Source organism: Rhopalosiphum padi, chromosome 3, assembly GCF_020882245.1.
Source record: "Rhopalosiphum padi isolate XX-2018 chromosome 3, ASM2088224v1, whole genome shotgun sequence".
Lineage (NCBI taxonomy): Eukaryota > Metazoa > Arthropoda > Insecta > Hemiptera > Aphididae > Rhopalosiphum > Rhopalosiphum padi.
In genome coordinates this window covers 22,000,591-22,017,431 of record NC_083599.1, presented here as the reverse complement: position 1 = coordinate 22,017,431, position 16,841 = coordinate 22,000,591, and the positions used below count along the sequence as shown (strand labels likewise).

The 16,841-nt window shown below is 26.8% G+C and overlaps 1 protein-coding gene across 1 annotated transcript in view; it reads left to right on the top strand.

Annotated features, from left to right (window-relative positions):
• LOC132924089 (protein kinase C) overlaps positions 1 to 16,841 on the top strand; it is a 40,341-nt gene that overhangs the window by 15,701 nt on the left and 7,799 nt on the right. Inside the window, exons 2-11 of the mRNA XM_060988185.1 lie at positions 3,997 to 4,057; positions 4,196 to 4,355; positions 8,404 to 8,435; positions 12,851 to 12,924; positions 13,362 to 13,503; positions 13,600 to 13,718; positions 15,017 to 15,176; positions 15,252 to 15,397; positions 15,494 to 15,619; positions 15,709 to 15,863. Of these exons, the coding sequence (XP_060844168.1) occupies positions 3,997 to 4,057; positions 4,196 to 4,355; positions 8,404 to 8,435; positions 12,851 to 12,924; positions 13,362 to 13,503; positions 13,600 to 13,718; positions 15,017 to 15,176; positions 15,252 to 15,397; positions 15,494 to 15,619; positions 15,709 to 15,863 (1,175 nt within the window). The remainder of the gene's footprint in view (positions 1 to 3,996; positions 4,058 to 4,195; positions 4,356 to 8,403; positions 8,436 to 12,850; positions 12,925 to 13,361; positions 13,504 to 13,599; positions 13,719 to 15,016; positions 15,177 to 15,251; positions 15,398 to 15,493; positions 15,620 to 15,708; positions 15,864 to 16,841) is intronic.

The window sequence follows — 16,841 nt, the reverse complement described above, 5'->3', positions numbered from 1 at the left end:
TCATAGCACAGATTTTTAATATTTAATGCGTGTATCTAACATAATATAAAACGCGTAAAAGATGTTCTATGTGTCCAAATGCGTATATATTTATGCGATAAAATTCGGAAAATAAAATGATATCACGCGTGCACGAGGCCTGTCATTATACGAGTTTTTATCGATGCGGGAAATCACAGCTTTATTATTGATTGCCTCTATAATGTAGTTTAACATTTTTATTTACTTTTTTTTTTTTTTTTATTATTAGTAATGTGTTATTGCTCGTTCTCAAATTATCGAAACCTTATTTGATGTGTAAAAATGAAATAAAAAATAGTCGTAATTATTTATTTTTAATATTGCCTCTCCGTCCACCCTTAAAATTGAGTTTGACCCTACCCGACTCTACTGTCTCTACTGAAGATAATATATTAACCGCGAAACGCAGTAAGTTATATACATATATACACTATCGAAAAAACGCGTGTTTATACCTACGCTATACTCGTGTGCTTTAATTAATTTAATATACATATACCTAAAAGTTTTATGGAGCCACTATGAACTTAACACGGTGAAAAAAAGTCAATTAATTTTGTTTATAATTACCTATTGGGTCACAAGTATAGTGTGTGATTGTGCAGATACTTTCAAATAATTTTTGGTTTATTTTTGTTTAAAATCGTGTTTACAGCATGACGGTCCACCGCAGCATCATAATCATTAATCATATTATATAATATAGACCAGTATTAGACGAATTATTGTTTAACCATCGTTGATTTTAACTTAACATATTAATTTTGAAGTTTACTCAAAAACCCAAGTTATTATGACAATGGTCACTTAAGCTATAGTTAAATTAGTAAGTTGATTACAAAATTAACCAACTATAACTAGGTTAGAGCGTTTTAAGCAAACAACTTTTTAACTACCTAGTTAATATATACCCACGTTACCCACGTTTGAGTATTACACCCATGGCCTACGTGTAACGCGCCGATATATTTTAAAAGGTTATTTCGCGTCAAAGTTTTAAATTTAAATTAATAATGAAAAAACTCGTCGAGATTACCATTTGTAAATAAATTGTTGAATTAGTTTTGATACGCCTACACGCAAACGGGCGCAGCGCGTGTGGGGTTTACGTTTACCCGCTTTTAGAACACGAGAGAATATATAGGAAATTACATAGCAAATTCTGAACGTACTAAAAAGTTGAATAATTTTGCAGAGGAATGCACATTGCGCGTACCTACATTACATCGTAATATTTACACCCACAGATTTAGTACATATTATTCTAAGTGAATTCAATTCAATTTACTTAAAAATGTAATTGTAACTGTTTTCAACAGGTTAACTAAATTCTTGTTAAATATTGGTACTTAATATTTTAAATTCCTATTCGATTATTTTGTTCTTGTACATAAAATTCCAAATGAGTTATCAAGCAAAAAAAAAAAGAAAAACTTAATTTGGAACTTAAATAAATATTGTACACAGACAGATGAATTTATTATAAACAGTTTAATATATTTGTTGGTATTTGTAGTATTTGCTTGCATATTTAGTCTACACGTTTTTAAACTTTATCGCCGTTCACTAAATAAATGATTAAAAATATACTAGCTAGTGATGGATTTCAATTAAGATTCTGACGTATTGCGTATAAATAAATAATAACGTATTAAAAAAAACTTATTACAACGTAAATTTGAAAAACGTAGATTTTTAGAAATTGTTCAAAATTGAAATATAAAAATTAAATTATGTCAATCGAATTGTATCGAAATAATAATAATATGACCGATGGGAATAAAAAAAAAATCTATAAGTTTATTTAAAGGTTATCGCTCAAAATTTCACAGAAATGTAATATAAAAGTTCGTAAAATATTGCGTACCATACAACTTAAAACGAAAACATTTTTTTTTTTTTTTAATTTTACAATATTATCAATACAGCACATAATATGATATATATTGTTTATTCGTTTTAAGAAAATTGTTAAATCATTTTTCGTCGGATTGGTCGCCGTAGGTACTTTATTATATATATATATATATAGGTGCGCATTTTATTTTATCATCGTTTTCGATATAATAATATATATTTTGTTGTCGGGAGGGGAGACATCGATTGTACCCACGTATATATTCGTTTTGCAGCTGATAATAATGAATATATTTTGTGTCAACAAAAACGTAATCCGTTTAAATGAAATCGACCACTGCAGTTACCGTATATGTACATTAGCAGTAGGTATATATATATATTATTTAATCAGACATACCAATGATGCGTGTATATAGAATATAACACACACGCTGACGTACTACACTGGAGTGGGTGGACTATAATATAGTTGCTCGATGTTATAATTAAATGTACAAGTGACAGAACACAGCTTACGAAAACGATTCTGGGCGGGAATGTTTTTATTGTACTCTGCCAAGCAAGCAAATGGACTTATTCTCTAAATAAAGTCTTCAGATTTTTCTCTCTCAAAAATAACCAGGCAAATAATCTGCCCCGGTGATCTAATTAAAATTTTAATTTGTTATTTCAAAAATGTCTTTTTTTTATCGGGAATAAGGGATTAACGCGTAGTGAAAACGAAAGCCGAATTCGATTACCTACCCGGCAAATCCAAAACACTTAAAACCCTGTCGAGTAAACACTGTCAAATTATAATATTAACCCTTTGACCTGAATTTCAATATATTTTATGGTTATTGCTTTCTGATCTATTGACAGCCATATTATCTTTTATCAGCGTATACGAATTTCGACTGATTAATTCGCTTTATAAAATAATTGAAGTACACAGCCATATTAAAAATTGACTGACTTAAGATTATTTTCAGATAAAAAAAAAACTAATTATGTAAATTGATTTTGTGAAAAAAATAGCACTATTGAAAATATAAAAAAAATCAAAATATTTCACCTCCGGAAAAAATACCAAAATCATATTTTAGTTTTCAACGAGTATTATGTGTTCATAAAAATATTATTAAAAATATTTTTTTTTAAATTTTTGTTTAAACATTTTTCAAATGACAACAATATAAAATATAATACATTAATTATTGAAAATGAGATGTTGATTGAAACGTCGCAGAGTATCGATAAAAATGTCGAATTTAAAACATTATTTTGACGTATATTATTAGTTGATATATCGCTGCTTAAAGACATCCGTTAAAAAGAAACGAGATCAATTTGAGGAAAATGTCATTAGAGATTTCGGTGTGACACTATTTTATGTCAGCGATTATGTCACGATTAAATGTTACGTCACGTTGCTTAAATTTTCTGGTGGTCACCCATCCGAGAACGAACGACGGAAGATCTTAAATAAACCACAGCCAATCACATCGGTGTATATGTCAACTCGGTGTAATATTTTCGATCTCAGTTTTTTCGTACTCGCAAAGTATTTTTGATCGACGTTTTGAATTCACAGCGTGTCATCAATAAATAATATTATTAAAAACCATATAGATGTGTTTTCACTTTTAGTCGTTCTAAATATTATGTATGAGCTTTCAGTTACCGTATAGTGTTCTTAAAATTGTAATACTGGGAAATTTGATTTATTGATATTCATGACTAATATTGTATTAATTTAAGTACTAACTGAATAAGGTTATTCATTTAAAATTAAACAGTTCATAATGTTCATATAGTTCATACTATATTACTTAAAATAATTTATAATAGAATATATTAATGTTTAATTCGTGATTATATTTTCATAAAATTCTATATTGTTTCGTATTTTCCACGGTTAGATCTTGTCTTTTGTTGTTAAAAGTTGAAATACGTTTTAAATTATTGTATAACTAATAAAATATAACAATAATGAACATATTTAATAATATATACTTTATTGCGTTTTTAAATATCTTATGTTATCTTATCGGATACGAATTTTAAATATATTTTTTTTAAATAAAATTTTTATGTTTTGTTTTTTATAATATACAATTATTATTTATGTTATAGGTGCATTTAGAACCTCAAGGAAAATTGCATCTCCGAATAGATCTGAAATGGAATTCAAAAGGTAAACATGTTGTGTTAATTAACCTAAATCTTTCCAAATAATTTTCACACATTTACGAGACATAATTTTTATATTAAAAAATTTAAATTTTAAATTATTATTAGTCTCCAATACTTATATTAGAAATAAATTTATTAGATTTACCAGTTCGTCCGTTAGAATTCAAAGAACGACAAGGCCTATTGAACCGAAGACGTGGTGCCATGAGGAGACGAGTACATCAAGTGAATGGACACAAGTTTATGGCGACATTCCTCAGACAGCCAACGTTTTGTTCACATTGCAGGAATTTCATATGGTAATTATTGCACTATTTAATAATTTAGGTATTAAAAATTAATATAACGTATAATTACTATAGGTACTGTCGCGGTAAAATCTTACAAATGATAACCTATTTTTATTTATGAAATGTGTTTAAACAATAAAAAACATTTTTCAAAAAAATTGTTAATAATCACAAATCTCTGTCAAAAGAAAATCATATTTCGATAAATAATTGCTTTATATCTTAAATGTTTATGAACTTATATGAACGTGCGATTTCAGTAAAATAATGTTAAGTTTCAGTAAAATGTCAATACTGTGACGATTGTGTTTTACAAAATAATAGTTTACAATTATTATTCAGACGATAGGATTTTGCGATTTTGTAATAGGAATATCTAAATTTAACTCGATAACATATAGTTTATTTTAAGTAAAAATAAAATTCGATTTTTATTACTTCCATTTAATTATTTTCTTATTATGCGACGCGTAGGTACTTACTATGGTTTCTGTTGAACAGCAGGTCATCTCTGATTTCTCTGTTCTTTATTTGTATGCTTCGTGAATTGCATTTATAAAACTGAATAGAAGTCTAATTTTGCTGCATATTTATTTTTTTATAAAATAAATCGTTATTTCAAGTTTTAACCAAATTAAGCCCTTTTTAAGAATATATATGAAAATCCGTATAAACACCTGTTTAGATTATTTATAATTCCCAGAAAATAAACTATGATGGACTTATTAATGTCTATGTCAACATACATTTTTAATGTATCAAGTATAACTAATGCATCTTAACGTCTATACCATTTCTGCTACACTGTAATTATTATATATTTTTAAACTTATATTTTCCTTATATATTCATTAAATTTTGTAAAATCGATATTTAAACTCGCGACGTTTCCATCATATATAATAGGATTTGTACATTAAAAATAAATTCAACTTGATAACCTTTATAAAATGTTTTAAATATTTTTTTTATGTTAAATATATATTTTTTAAATATCATCAAGTACTAAATTGTATTTTCGTTATTACAAACGTTTTGTCTGCTGCAGAGTTATTTATTGTAAAAACGTTGTATACACAGCTATCTTATTGCTATCACCTTTGTTTATATATTTTTTCGTGAAACTCAGTTGAAACATTCAAGACGTTAGTATAATTAAATTGTTCTGTTAAATATAATTGCAGTTCAATCGTGTATCCGCGGTATCATGCATTACACTTATAATTTATCATTTGTAGTTTCTGCTTATAAATGGAGAACAGTTATGTGATTAGTTGATTTTTGTATTTAAATGCATTCTTTACTGCACATTAGGCACATCGTTCGTATAATAATAATAAAAATAGATAAATAAAAAGAAGTAAAAACCAACTTACTATTCATTATTAGCTTGGTGCATAACTGGGTCACAGGCATTTTTTCATTTAACATCAGTGTCTATTTTATTTACTGATAAATGTAGGTCATAAAACTATAACGATCAAACTACAATTTTAAGCTTTTATAAGTATATCAGATAAATAGTATATTCTTCTATATTTTAAAACCGTTAAGTACAATAAATAATATTAGGACCATAAACCATACATTTTCATTTTAATAATATGTAAAATATTTTACGAGCTTATAACATAGATTGTCGTCATGCTTGTGTCGCGATGACAAAGACATCGAATTAAAACTTAAAATAACATTTTTGAAATTTGTTTGATTCCAAACAATTTATTCCTGGTAGGTACATCCAAAATTACGTTTATATATATAATATTATGATGATAAGTACAAAAGCATTCTACAAACATAAAGGATAGGTACCTAACATTATTATATATGACACAGACTCACAGTAAAGTGTTTTAATGGCATTCAACGCAAGATAAAGAATAAAAATATGTTAACAGCCGTCAATTTGTATAATAATAATGTATATGCTTATGATACTTTAATTACGAGTTTATATTTTGGTTTTATTCGTTTGCTATTACTGTACTTAAAATAGGTCAACAGACATATTAGATAATAATAATTATACAGTGGATACCTTGTATTCTAAAAGAACCTATAATATATAATATAAAATAATAACGGTCTTTGTACCAAAAATATATATTTTGTATTATTGAGTAATATTTTTATTGCAAGAATTGGATTTTAATGTCAAAAAAACGTAGAAAAATAAAAAATATCACGTTAAATAGTATACATTTATTTGAGCGATTTAATAGAAATGTTAACAACATCACTAAAAAAAGTACTCACTCAATTTTATTTAAAAATCGTGAAAATAAATATACTGTGAAATTATTAACATATTTCAATGCTTTTTAACATGAAAAACTAAACTTAACATTTTGAATAATTAACTGCCTAATTTATACATTTTTTTAAACTTTAGGTCAGCGCTGTAAAAACTGTAAAAGTTGTCACGAATAATATTCGTATAATCTAATACTGCTCTAAAATTGTAATGAAATTCTTATTCATCGCATTATCATCGCAGTTTTAAATTTTTTGTTTTATTATTAATAATGATTTGCCTCTTCTGATAAAAAAAAAAAAGTGAAAATACTCAGTCATTTTTAAAAAAAATATATTTGTTCAATTCAAAATATAATATTACTGCTCAATTATTACATGGAATAAAAATATACTCTAAATATTTCGAAAATATTTTAATGCGAAAAAATGCAAATAAGTCTGACTGAAACATATAGTTATATTTACACAGAATTATATCACTAGGTACAGAATGATTAAAAAAAAACCTCAGCGCATCAAAATTCCATAGCGCCGATTATTGTTATGAAGTAAATTTAAAACTATATATATTCCCGTGTCTCGTAAGCATCATCGTCCATCGATGATCAACGCATAAAAACTAAGTAGTAAGACGTATTATAGGTATATACATCACGCTTTAATAATAATAATGCCAACACCGATCGCTAGGTATACCAATAAGAAATCTTTATGTTGGGAATAAAAGGTATTCACACATCATAAGTATAATCATAATATTATAATGGCTTTCAATTATGGTGATTTGTCGTTTGAAATATATATATATATAAATAGGGTTGTTCCGTTGACCATAAGTTTATTCATACTCTGATTTTCCTAATGAATAACTTACTTTGATTTTTTTTTTGTGCAATTTAAAAGTGTCCTCTATATGGGCTTCTCTTTTGAAAATGTTGACGTATCTAAATCGAAATTTGAACGACTTGTTTCTGAGTGATTATCTCTATCTGTGTAGGCACTAAAGATTAAAGCCCACGACGGTTTTGCATAAAATAAAAAATAAATGTAATATATTTTAGTGTAATACATAAATTAAATTTTATAATAATTTATTATAAATTATACGTTTTTAATAAACTTATATTAACTATTATAATTTTAAAATCATCATAGCCTCTATATCTACTAAATTAATTACTATAGACTATTATATAATTTGTAATTAAAGTTTAATAACTCCAAAAATATCGTTTGGATTTCGATTTATATACACATAGGTACATTTAAAAATAATATTATTCTGAAGTTTAAATAAACTTAAACATTTTAAAAATCATAATTTGAATATATTCATTATTAAAGGAAAAAATAGGAGGGCATAATTGGTGAATCACCCTATATATTATGTACCTAAATATTATTTATTAGTTGTACGCCAAATGACAATAGGCGCAAGTTAAAATAAATGTCTGTTTTGTTTATTAATGGCAAACAATAATGAATAATTCAAGGGATTCCACAATCCACAGTACGTCAATAAACAGTTCGTCATAATATTTGAATTAATTTTAACCGATATATTTCATTACCTATGTATATTTGCATAGGAAAATGTCGGGAACATCAAAATTGATCATGAAATATTATATGTCATGTCATATCGACTGATTGAAACCGTTTTTACCGAATACTAATAATCCTATTATTTTTTTAACGACAGAGAGTCAAATAAAATTATATTTTTTGGTGAACTGCAAAAGCACTATAATATTTATACTTGTTATTAAAAATTAATTTAAACGTTTTTATTTTTAAGGGGATTTGGCAAACAAGGATATCAATGTCAAGGTGAGTTGAACTTTAAAAATGATAATTTAGAATGTATAATATTTTTTTTTTAGTTTATATTATTAGTGTTATGTTCTTTTGCATTGAAATTTTTAAATAATTAATAACAATAATAATAATAAAAATGTTAATTAAAAAAAGATCAGACCTTTTCTTGGCTACCATGGGGTGTTGGTGATGGTGGTGGAGAGTGTTATCGTATTAAATTTCAAAGCAATTATTATTGGGACCCGAACGTTTTTTCCTCGAAATTAAATTTATTAAAAATTATTGCAAATATTATAATATTTAATTAAAAGTAAGAATACTTAAATTAAATATTCCAATATGCACATAGCGCGTTAATTTATACAATTATATATTGGATTATATTACGTAAATTACATATAAATAAAGAATTTGGATGACCAAAAACTAATTATAAACCTCTATGTGTGTAAAAAGCAAACACACGAATTCTACGAAATGTTTAATATCGAGATTGGTTCTACAACAACGTGCTTTTTTTTATGTATAGGAGGTATACCTATTGACGAACATTTCGGTTAACGCTTTTTCGAGTAATAAAAAGTTGTATGCAGATAATAGATTGGAAACCAAACACAGGTGGTACATACCAGGCCTAAGCACTATTGATATTGCCAGGACGGACAAAAGCACAATTTAGAGCAATCACGCCCTAATACAGTAAAAAATAAATGTGTCTTTAGTATAAAAAAAAAACTATTTTTTTTTCCTTGTCGTTTCATAAGAACAAATTAAAACGAGGTTTACATACAGTTTAGGTCCCGCTAGTGACTTTTCGTAAATTTTTTTTTTATTCCCAACTGTGTTTTCGGACTTATTCACTATTGGCGTTTGAAAACTGTTGCGAGACTTAAAATACTTTTGCAATTATTTTACACAACTCCGAATTTCATCGATTTTTCCACTGTGAGCTTGCCATATTAAAATTACTAAACATTTTCCCTTTTCCTAACTTTATTGGCGTATTGCACGTAATGTTTAAAAAGGCAGGTAGATCGCATTTACAATCTCGAAAATAAGTGTAGGATCAAACATTTTTGATTACCTATATATAAGTAGCTATACCTCCTACTATCGTCTTTAGTTCCAACAAGGCTTTGACTGACATAATATATATTCCATAAATATTAATTTTAGCACAGCAAACTCGATGTATGAAAATCAACGGCGTTTGAAGTATTTTCAGATTACCCCAAAGTATGTTTAACATCGAAATTGTGTTTAAAAATATATAATATATATATTATATAATTATAAAGGTACATACATATATATAATATATATATTATATTTAACTATTATACAAAATATTTCTAAGAAACTTAATTACAATTACATAAAATAGTTATTATATTTATTCCAATATTACAGCTGATTTATACCCAAATATAATAATAAGTTATTATTATTTTATTAATCAACCAAGTAAATTGTCTAAAAATGATTTAATGCCTAGGTATAAAGAATTTATAGAACACTATACCCTATAATCAATGAACAATTTCACTGTTAGTTTTAATTTTCTATACAATGATTCCGCAAAAGTCATTTTTCTTGATATCTTATAATAGACAAAAATCATAAATGCATTTTGTTTGGTGATCAAATTAGTGCTAATAATAATTTTTTTTATCGCAATGAATTAAAATGAATTTTAAATTTTAAAGACGTAACCTAATTTCTTATTACGAGTATAAACGGCAGATCATGTATTAGGGGTGAGTCATAAATAATAATCAAGTAAATCGCATAGTACAAATACATGTAGTACATACATATTACGCATAGAATAACTCGGTCTATACATGACTTTATCAATAATTCCCAATAAGTCACTAATTATGACGAATACCGGAATACCTATAACTCCGCTGCGGAAACGGATGTAATCGCGTACTATTGAACGATTAATTAATACCTGTTGTAACGCAAACACCGTTTAACATTTTTAGTGTGCTAGACCTCGTTAATCGTTTTCCTAGAATAAAAATTAGAGAACATCGTTTTATTAGATAATATTATTTATTTATTTTTCCACATAAAATCCGCATGAGACCACGATTTGCTAACATGTACATTTTTCGTGGACTTAATAAAATAAAATAAATATTCATAAGTAGTTATTCATTTTTTTTTTTGAATTTCAAATCTATTTTTTTTTTTACGAAATATATATTGATGATTGTATAGCAATTTAAAGAACAACAGTAATGATGTGCACTATATATAATTTAAAAAAAATACTTTTAATCTTATGTATTGATTATATTCTATATTCTATTATATATTTATTTATGTATAATAGATTTTAAAAATTTTTACTTACAACTTACAAGTTTGTTAAAACGTTTCGAGTTTGACAAACTAAAAAAAACCACCATTATAGTAATAAGCCAAATTGACAACCTAGTTTCAAATTTCGACCCGAACCATTTTTCGATTACCTTAATTTATCTTTGTTTTCTGATCATTATTGTGATCATGTCAGAATATGCTGGGCTCGATCAGATATTTTTACATTGTTTTTAGGTTATTTTTGTTATTATATATGTATTAAATTTGTTTTTCGAGCTTTAGTCAAACAGTCATTGTCAGTCATTGTTAAAACTTAAAAATGTTTTTCGTTATGTAATAAAATTGTGAACCGTAGTAATTTGTCAAGTAAATTATATCGATGAAAGTTTTCTTATTACGTTGAAACGTATCGTATGCGTTTCCTATTCTACATAACGAGCCAACAAATATACATATATATTATGCAGTCGAAACTCGAGGCAACACGGTGTTAAAAATGTCGTCTAAACGTCCAATCGTATAATATATATTTTTGAATAATAATAGTAATAATAATACAACACTCGTCGGATGCTGGCGATGAGAACGAATCGAGACTAACATTCAGTAGGGTTTATAATTAAAAAAAAAAATAAATAGTCTATTCCAGGCGATGTTTACGAAAATGATTATAAACATAAATTATCTTATCCTCACGAAAATCATCAGCTCACATGTGATTATTTTTAAGCTTTCATCGAATTCGGAATCCACATAATCGGGGTTCAGGATTTATAGCACTGAAAAACATTAAAATATGCATTTTTGTGCTCTTAACAATGTAAAAATATGAACACAACATTTATTTATTATTACTTATTTTTTTTTTTTTTTTATAATTTAATACAGACTTTATTAATATTACATTTTATATAGCCGTTTGATATACATAAAGAATTTAGTATTTTAAAAATGAGAGGCATTTATATTGTTGGAAAACATTTCTTTTTTTTTAATTGAATTAAACTGAAGCAGACAATTACTCTGAAATAATAAATCTAATCTAAATAATATAAATTCATATTATCTTAACCAACCTTCACATATTTTGATAAATGTGTATATGTTACGATAAATAATGACGTTATTTCTGAATATTATATAACGTCATTCGCCTGAAAATGTGGGTATTGTCGTGATTTTTTTTAGCGAATCACGTATGAAATGGGAAACGTCGATAGAAATGACGAGATTAATCTCGTACGGGATGAATGATGATTAAACTGTTTGTCTGTGACTGAATGCTATAAACGAGTTAACTTTAGGTAAACCGACAGTCTATATCTATATGGATAAAACTACTCGTTCTCTCGTAGACCGGAGTATAGTATAATATAGGTCGTGTTGCTGGGTCCTCGGGAGTACCAATGCTTCTATTGCAAGACGAGTTGCAAACTTGCGACAATAAACATTGTGCTTGCCGCGGGGCTGAAAAGTAGTTTAAACGTCACAAAAGTGTACTTCTCGTAAAAACAAATAAGATATAATATAATAATAAATAGTTTTACATTTTAACCTACGTCATACTACGTGTTTCAAATATTATTATTTTTATTATTGGGACTCACGTGGATCTGGCTTTTAACTATAATATTGCCCAAGGATTTTGACGATAACGTTATTTTTCATTTAACGTGATTTACTATATTATTGTTGTTCTATTAATGAAATGGGACCTATATTGTCGACCAATATTCGTCAAGCATCTTCGAAAATATGCAAAACAAGCACAAAAATGCTTAAACATTTCCCGACATAATAAAATCCTAAAATATGTAAAAATGCGCAAAATAAAATTTCATGTTTCAATTCACTATGTTACATACTCTGAAATGTATTTATGTACCATTCTGCAATTTTCAGTTGAATCCGGTAAGGGTATGCAAATCATATAAGTCCCGAACCCTGCACATAATACAATAAAATATGTATAGTGCATTTCTGTGAAAATTCAACGGGGGTTTTTTTCCGTTGTAAAATATACGATATTTCAGTTTTTACGAGTTGTCCGAATGTCAAACAACTATAATGATCATGAATGAAATCGTTTTCAGTTTGCACGTGCGTGGTCCACAAACGTTGTCATATGGAAGTGGTGACGATCTGTCCAGGATTCGGAAAGAAAGAGGTTTGTAATTTAATTTTGTCGTATTATATACTATAGATTTGAGTAGTATTCTAAAATTATTCTGAATACTCGAGAAGTATATAGTTATTACTTATTAGTTTTTAGCAGTTTCTCGTAAAAGTATTTAATACTGTATTCAGAATCCTTTTGATAGTAATCCGAATAGTTTTTATATTTTATATTATTAAAAATCAATTTTTATTGTAATATTTATTGTTATGTTTTAAATCATAAATTAACACAATTTCTGGGTACATACAAATACAAAAGATTTTAATATTGGCTATAATTTCAAACTTTTCCAAAAAATGTATAATTTTTTTTTAATATTTAAAACGAAAAATATTTTAAAAGTATTTTGCATTGTTACCTAAATCTATTATATATCCACATATATTCTAATCTATAATATACGAATACGTTTTTCTGTGTTTCAGTTAAGTCAAGGAAACCAATCTCAACGGTTCAGTGTCAATGTTCCTCATAGATTCAAGCCACATACTTATAAAATATTTACATTTTGTGATCATTGTGGTTCACTACTTTACGGAATCTATAGACAAGGCCTGCAATGCGAAGGTTTATACTTATAACTTTTTATTTTATGTTTTTTAAACATGATTTCTATATTATACATTAAAAATTAATCTTTTTTAATATTATTTTTATATCCAGTTTGTACTCTAAATGTGCACAGAAGATGTGTGAAAAACGTCGCGAATAATTGTGGCATTAATCCTCGTGAAATGGCAGATACATTGCGAAGCTGTGGTTTGAATGTCAGCAAAAATGTTGTAAGAATAAACAATTCCACATTAATTTCAGAGTTATTCATTGTTCATTTGCAAACAACAATGCTGGACTGGCTAACATTTTTATAATTATATAGAGTACAGACTATAATTTAAGTTATTCAAAAAAATCAATTTATATAAAATATCTTTTTATATTGAAGGGGAGAGGGTAGATAACCGCATTGCTTTACAAAAGGTGTGTCGAGTGTACTTCGTCATTTAGTAAGTCACTGTAATGTATATGTTAAATATTAATCGAATAATTAGTTTTTGCATACGAAATATAAACGAAGACGATCAGCCTTAATTTTCACTAAGTATTTTGTTATCATATATTATTATATTGCTTTGTAATTTATTTTACTATATAATGTTTATACGGTAGGTTGAATCATTTTTTGCCGAAAATATTGCATTTATTATATTATTAAAAAAAGTATTTTTATTATTATTAGCATTCGAGTCAATACTGACTTACGGTAGAATGGTTTGAATAGGTTCGTGGTAAAAATAACCTGCAATAGCTTAAAAGTTCAAATTAATTCAAAGATTTTGAAAACGTTATTGTATATCTATATAAGATATAATAACATACGTACAAGTTTCATTATTATTCTACAATTAAATACCTAATTTTAAAATATTTGTTCCGGTTTTAACTACTTAAAATGAATTTTGCTTTAAATTTTCAAGTCTTATATATTGCTACCTATAAAAATTATAATATTTTATACAAATTGCATCATACATTTCTAACTAGAAAATAATTATTACATTTTCGTGATTTTGACTATTTTTGTCTAAGTTTAACTTCAAGTGCTAAAAAAAATCCTACATAAATATCATATATCTTTAATATCTTCAAATAATTAAGTATGTATTATAATAACTGGCAAGACACCTATTTTAAAGTTTTTTGACGGAGCAAAAGTTTTTTTTTTTATTTACATTTAGTGAAATTAAAAAAAAAACAGAAAAAATTGATTATGTCAAATGTATTTTAAAAGCTCACGAAAATTTAAAAGTGTTTGAAAATTGTACCATGTATTGAAAAATATAAAATATTTTATGAAAATTTCAAGTATCTACTATGGTATCATAGTTATTTATTTCATAGTAATTAAAGAAAAAATTACTTTAAACTTAAAGTTTAACTTGTGTTAAATTGTTGATGCCCAGCTTGTCAGACAAGATTTTTTTGATCTTAATGTAATTTAATGAACAATGAAGTACGCTTAATCATAAAACAAACTAATAAAATGAAATATAAAACTTTCAATTAATATCATTTTACATAGGACTGGCCTGGTGGAAATGGTAGTTTTAGCGTCAGCAGTGTTTCAGGAAGCGGAAGTGGTTTGCACCGTGATCTCAGTCAACAATCTACCAATATATTGAACATTATGTCTGATAAGCATTCCTCACAGGACAAACGAAGTAGTGACAAAATGTCCAAATGTAAAAATTAAAAAATAATGCATTATATATATATATATATTACAATACAAATATTTGTCTATATTTTAATTACAGTGAACCAAAGCATGAGCTGTTTCAACTTAGGTAATCGAAAAATGAGCGTAACAGATTTTACTTTCATTAAAGTGTTGGGTAAAGGAAGTTTTGGCAAAGTGATGTTGGCTGAAAAACGAGGAACTGATGAAGTCTACGCCGTAAAAGTACGACAAATATTTTATTGTATAACTGTATAAGTGATGATACACAAAAACAATTTGAATACAATTTATAACGCGATGTTTGTGTCTGTTACTCAGGTTTTGAAAAAAGACGTGATTGTGCAGGACGACGACGTCGATTGCACCATGACTGAAAAACGCATTTTAGCTCTCGCGGCTAAACATCCGTTTTTAACGGCTTTACATTCTTCTTTTCAGACTAAAGTACGCCGTATAGTCAATTTGATTTTAAATACTTGGCCCGTTTTCGAGTTATTATTTAAATTAATATACATAATTCTGTTTTCATATAGGATCGTCTGTTTTTCGTTATGGAATATGTGAACGGTGGCGATCTAATGTTTCAAATACAGAGGGCTAGGAAGTTCGATGAGTTGCGCGCTAGATTTTACGCAGCAGAAGTAACGCTTGCTTTGCAGTTTTTACACCGGCACGGTGTAGTTTATAGGTAAGCGAGACTATTCTGTTCAGGGACCATTATTGATACGTTCAGAATAAATATAAATAGTTGATTTAATAATATGGTTATGTGATCATGTGAACACAAACCATATGTGTCCTTCTTTAAAATATATCGTGTTCTAAATTACTTAATATGTATAATAAATAATAATTATACGATATCCAGTCCCGTACTAGATTATTAGGAAGAATGTTCCCAGCGTTTCCGCACGAGGTATAGCAATTAAACATTACCTATCGGTATGCATACGTGCATTCGTGCGTTCCTAAACGAGAAAAATTATTTCGAATATAAATTTCTTTCCCACTTTATTCAAACTTTAGATTGACAACTTAAATTTATAGGTTGTGCCATTAAAATTTTTTTGATTTTATGTTGTATAAAAAAGAGTCTAATCTAATTATAATATCCATTATATATTTATATATAAGTGAAATGCTGTTCGTTGGTAAGCGCATAACTTGAAAACTGATAGATCAATTGCGCTCGTTAAAATAAAAAATCTATTCATGGAATTCAAAATAAGGGTATTACGAAAAGAAAAATTAGAATATTTGACCGGTAAATTGAAAACTTCGGTAAAAAATGAGAGTGATTTTTTGGACAAAAAAACGCTACCCGGCAGAGCAGCTAGTTATTATATATATATATATATATATATATAACTTAGGTAAAATCAACATATTATACGTTTATAAAATAATACTAATAATTGTAAAATTAAATAATTTACGAGTATTGAATTCAAAATAAATAGTCCCTATACTATTTTGTATCATAGATAATAAATAGGGTTCAGGACTTCTTGCATTTGCAATATTCTATAGGTGAGTTATAAATTTATTTTATGAAATGGCAATATTTTATCCTAAGTTTAAATTTGCATATTTTTGCATATTTTAGAAAAATTGCATAATTTAGCAATTTTATCATATTTGTGCAAATTTTGCATTTTTCAAACTT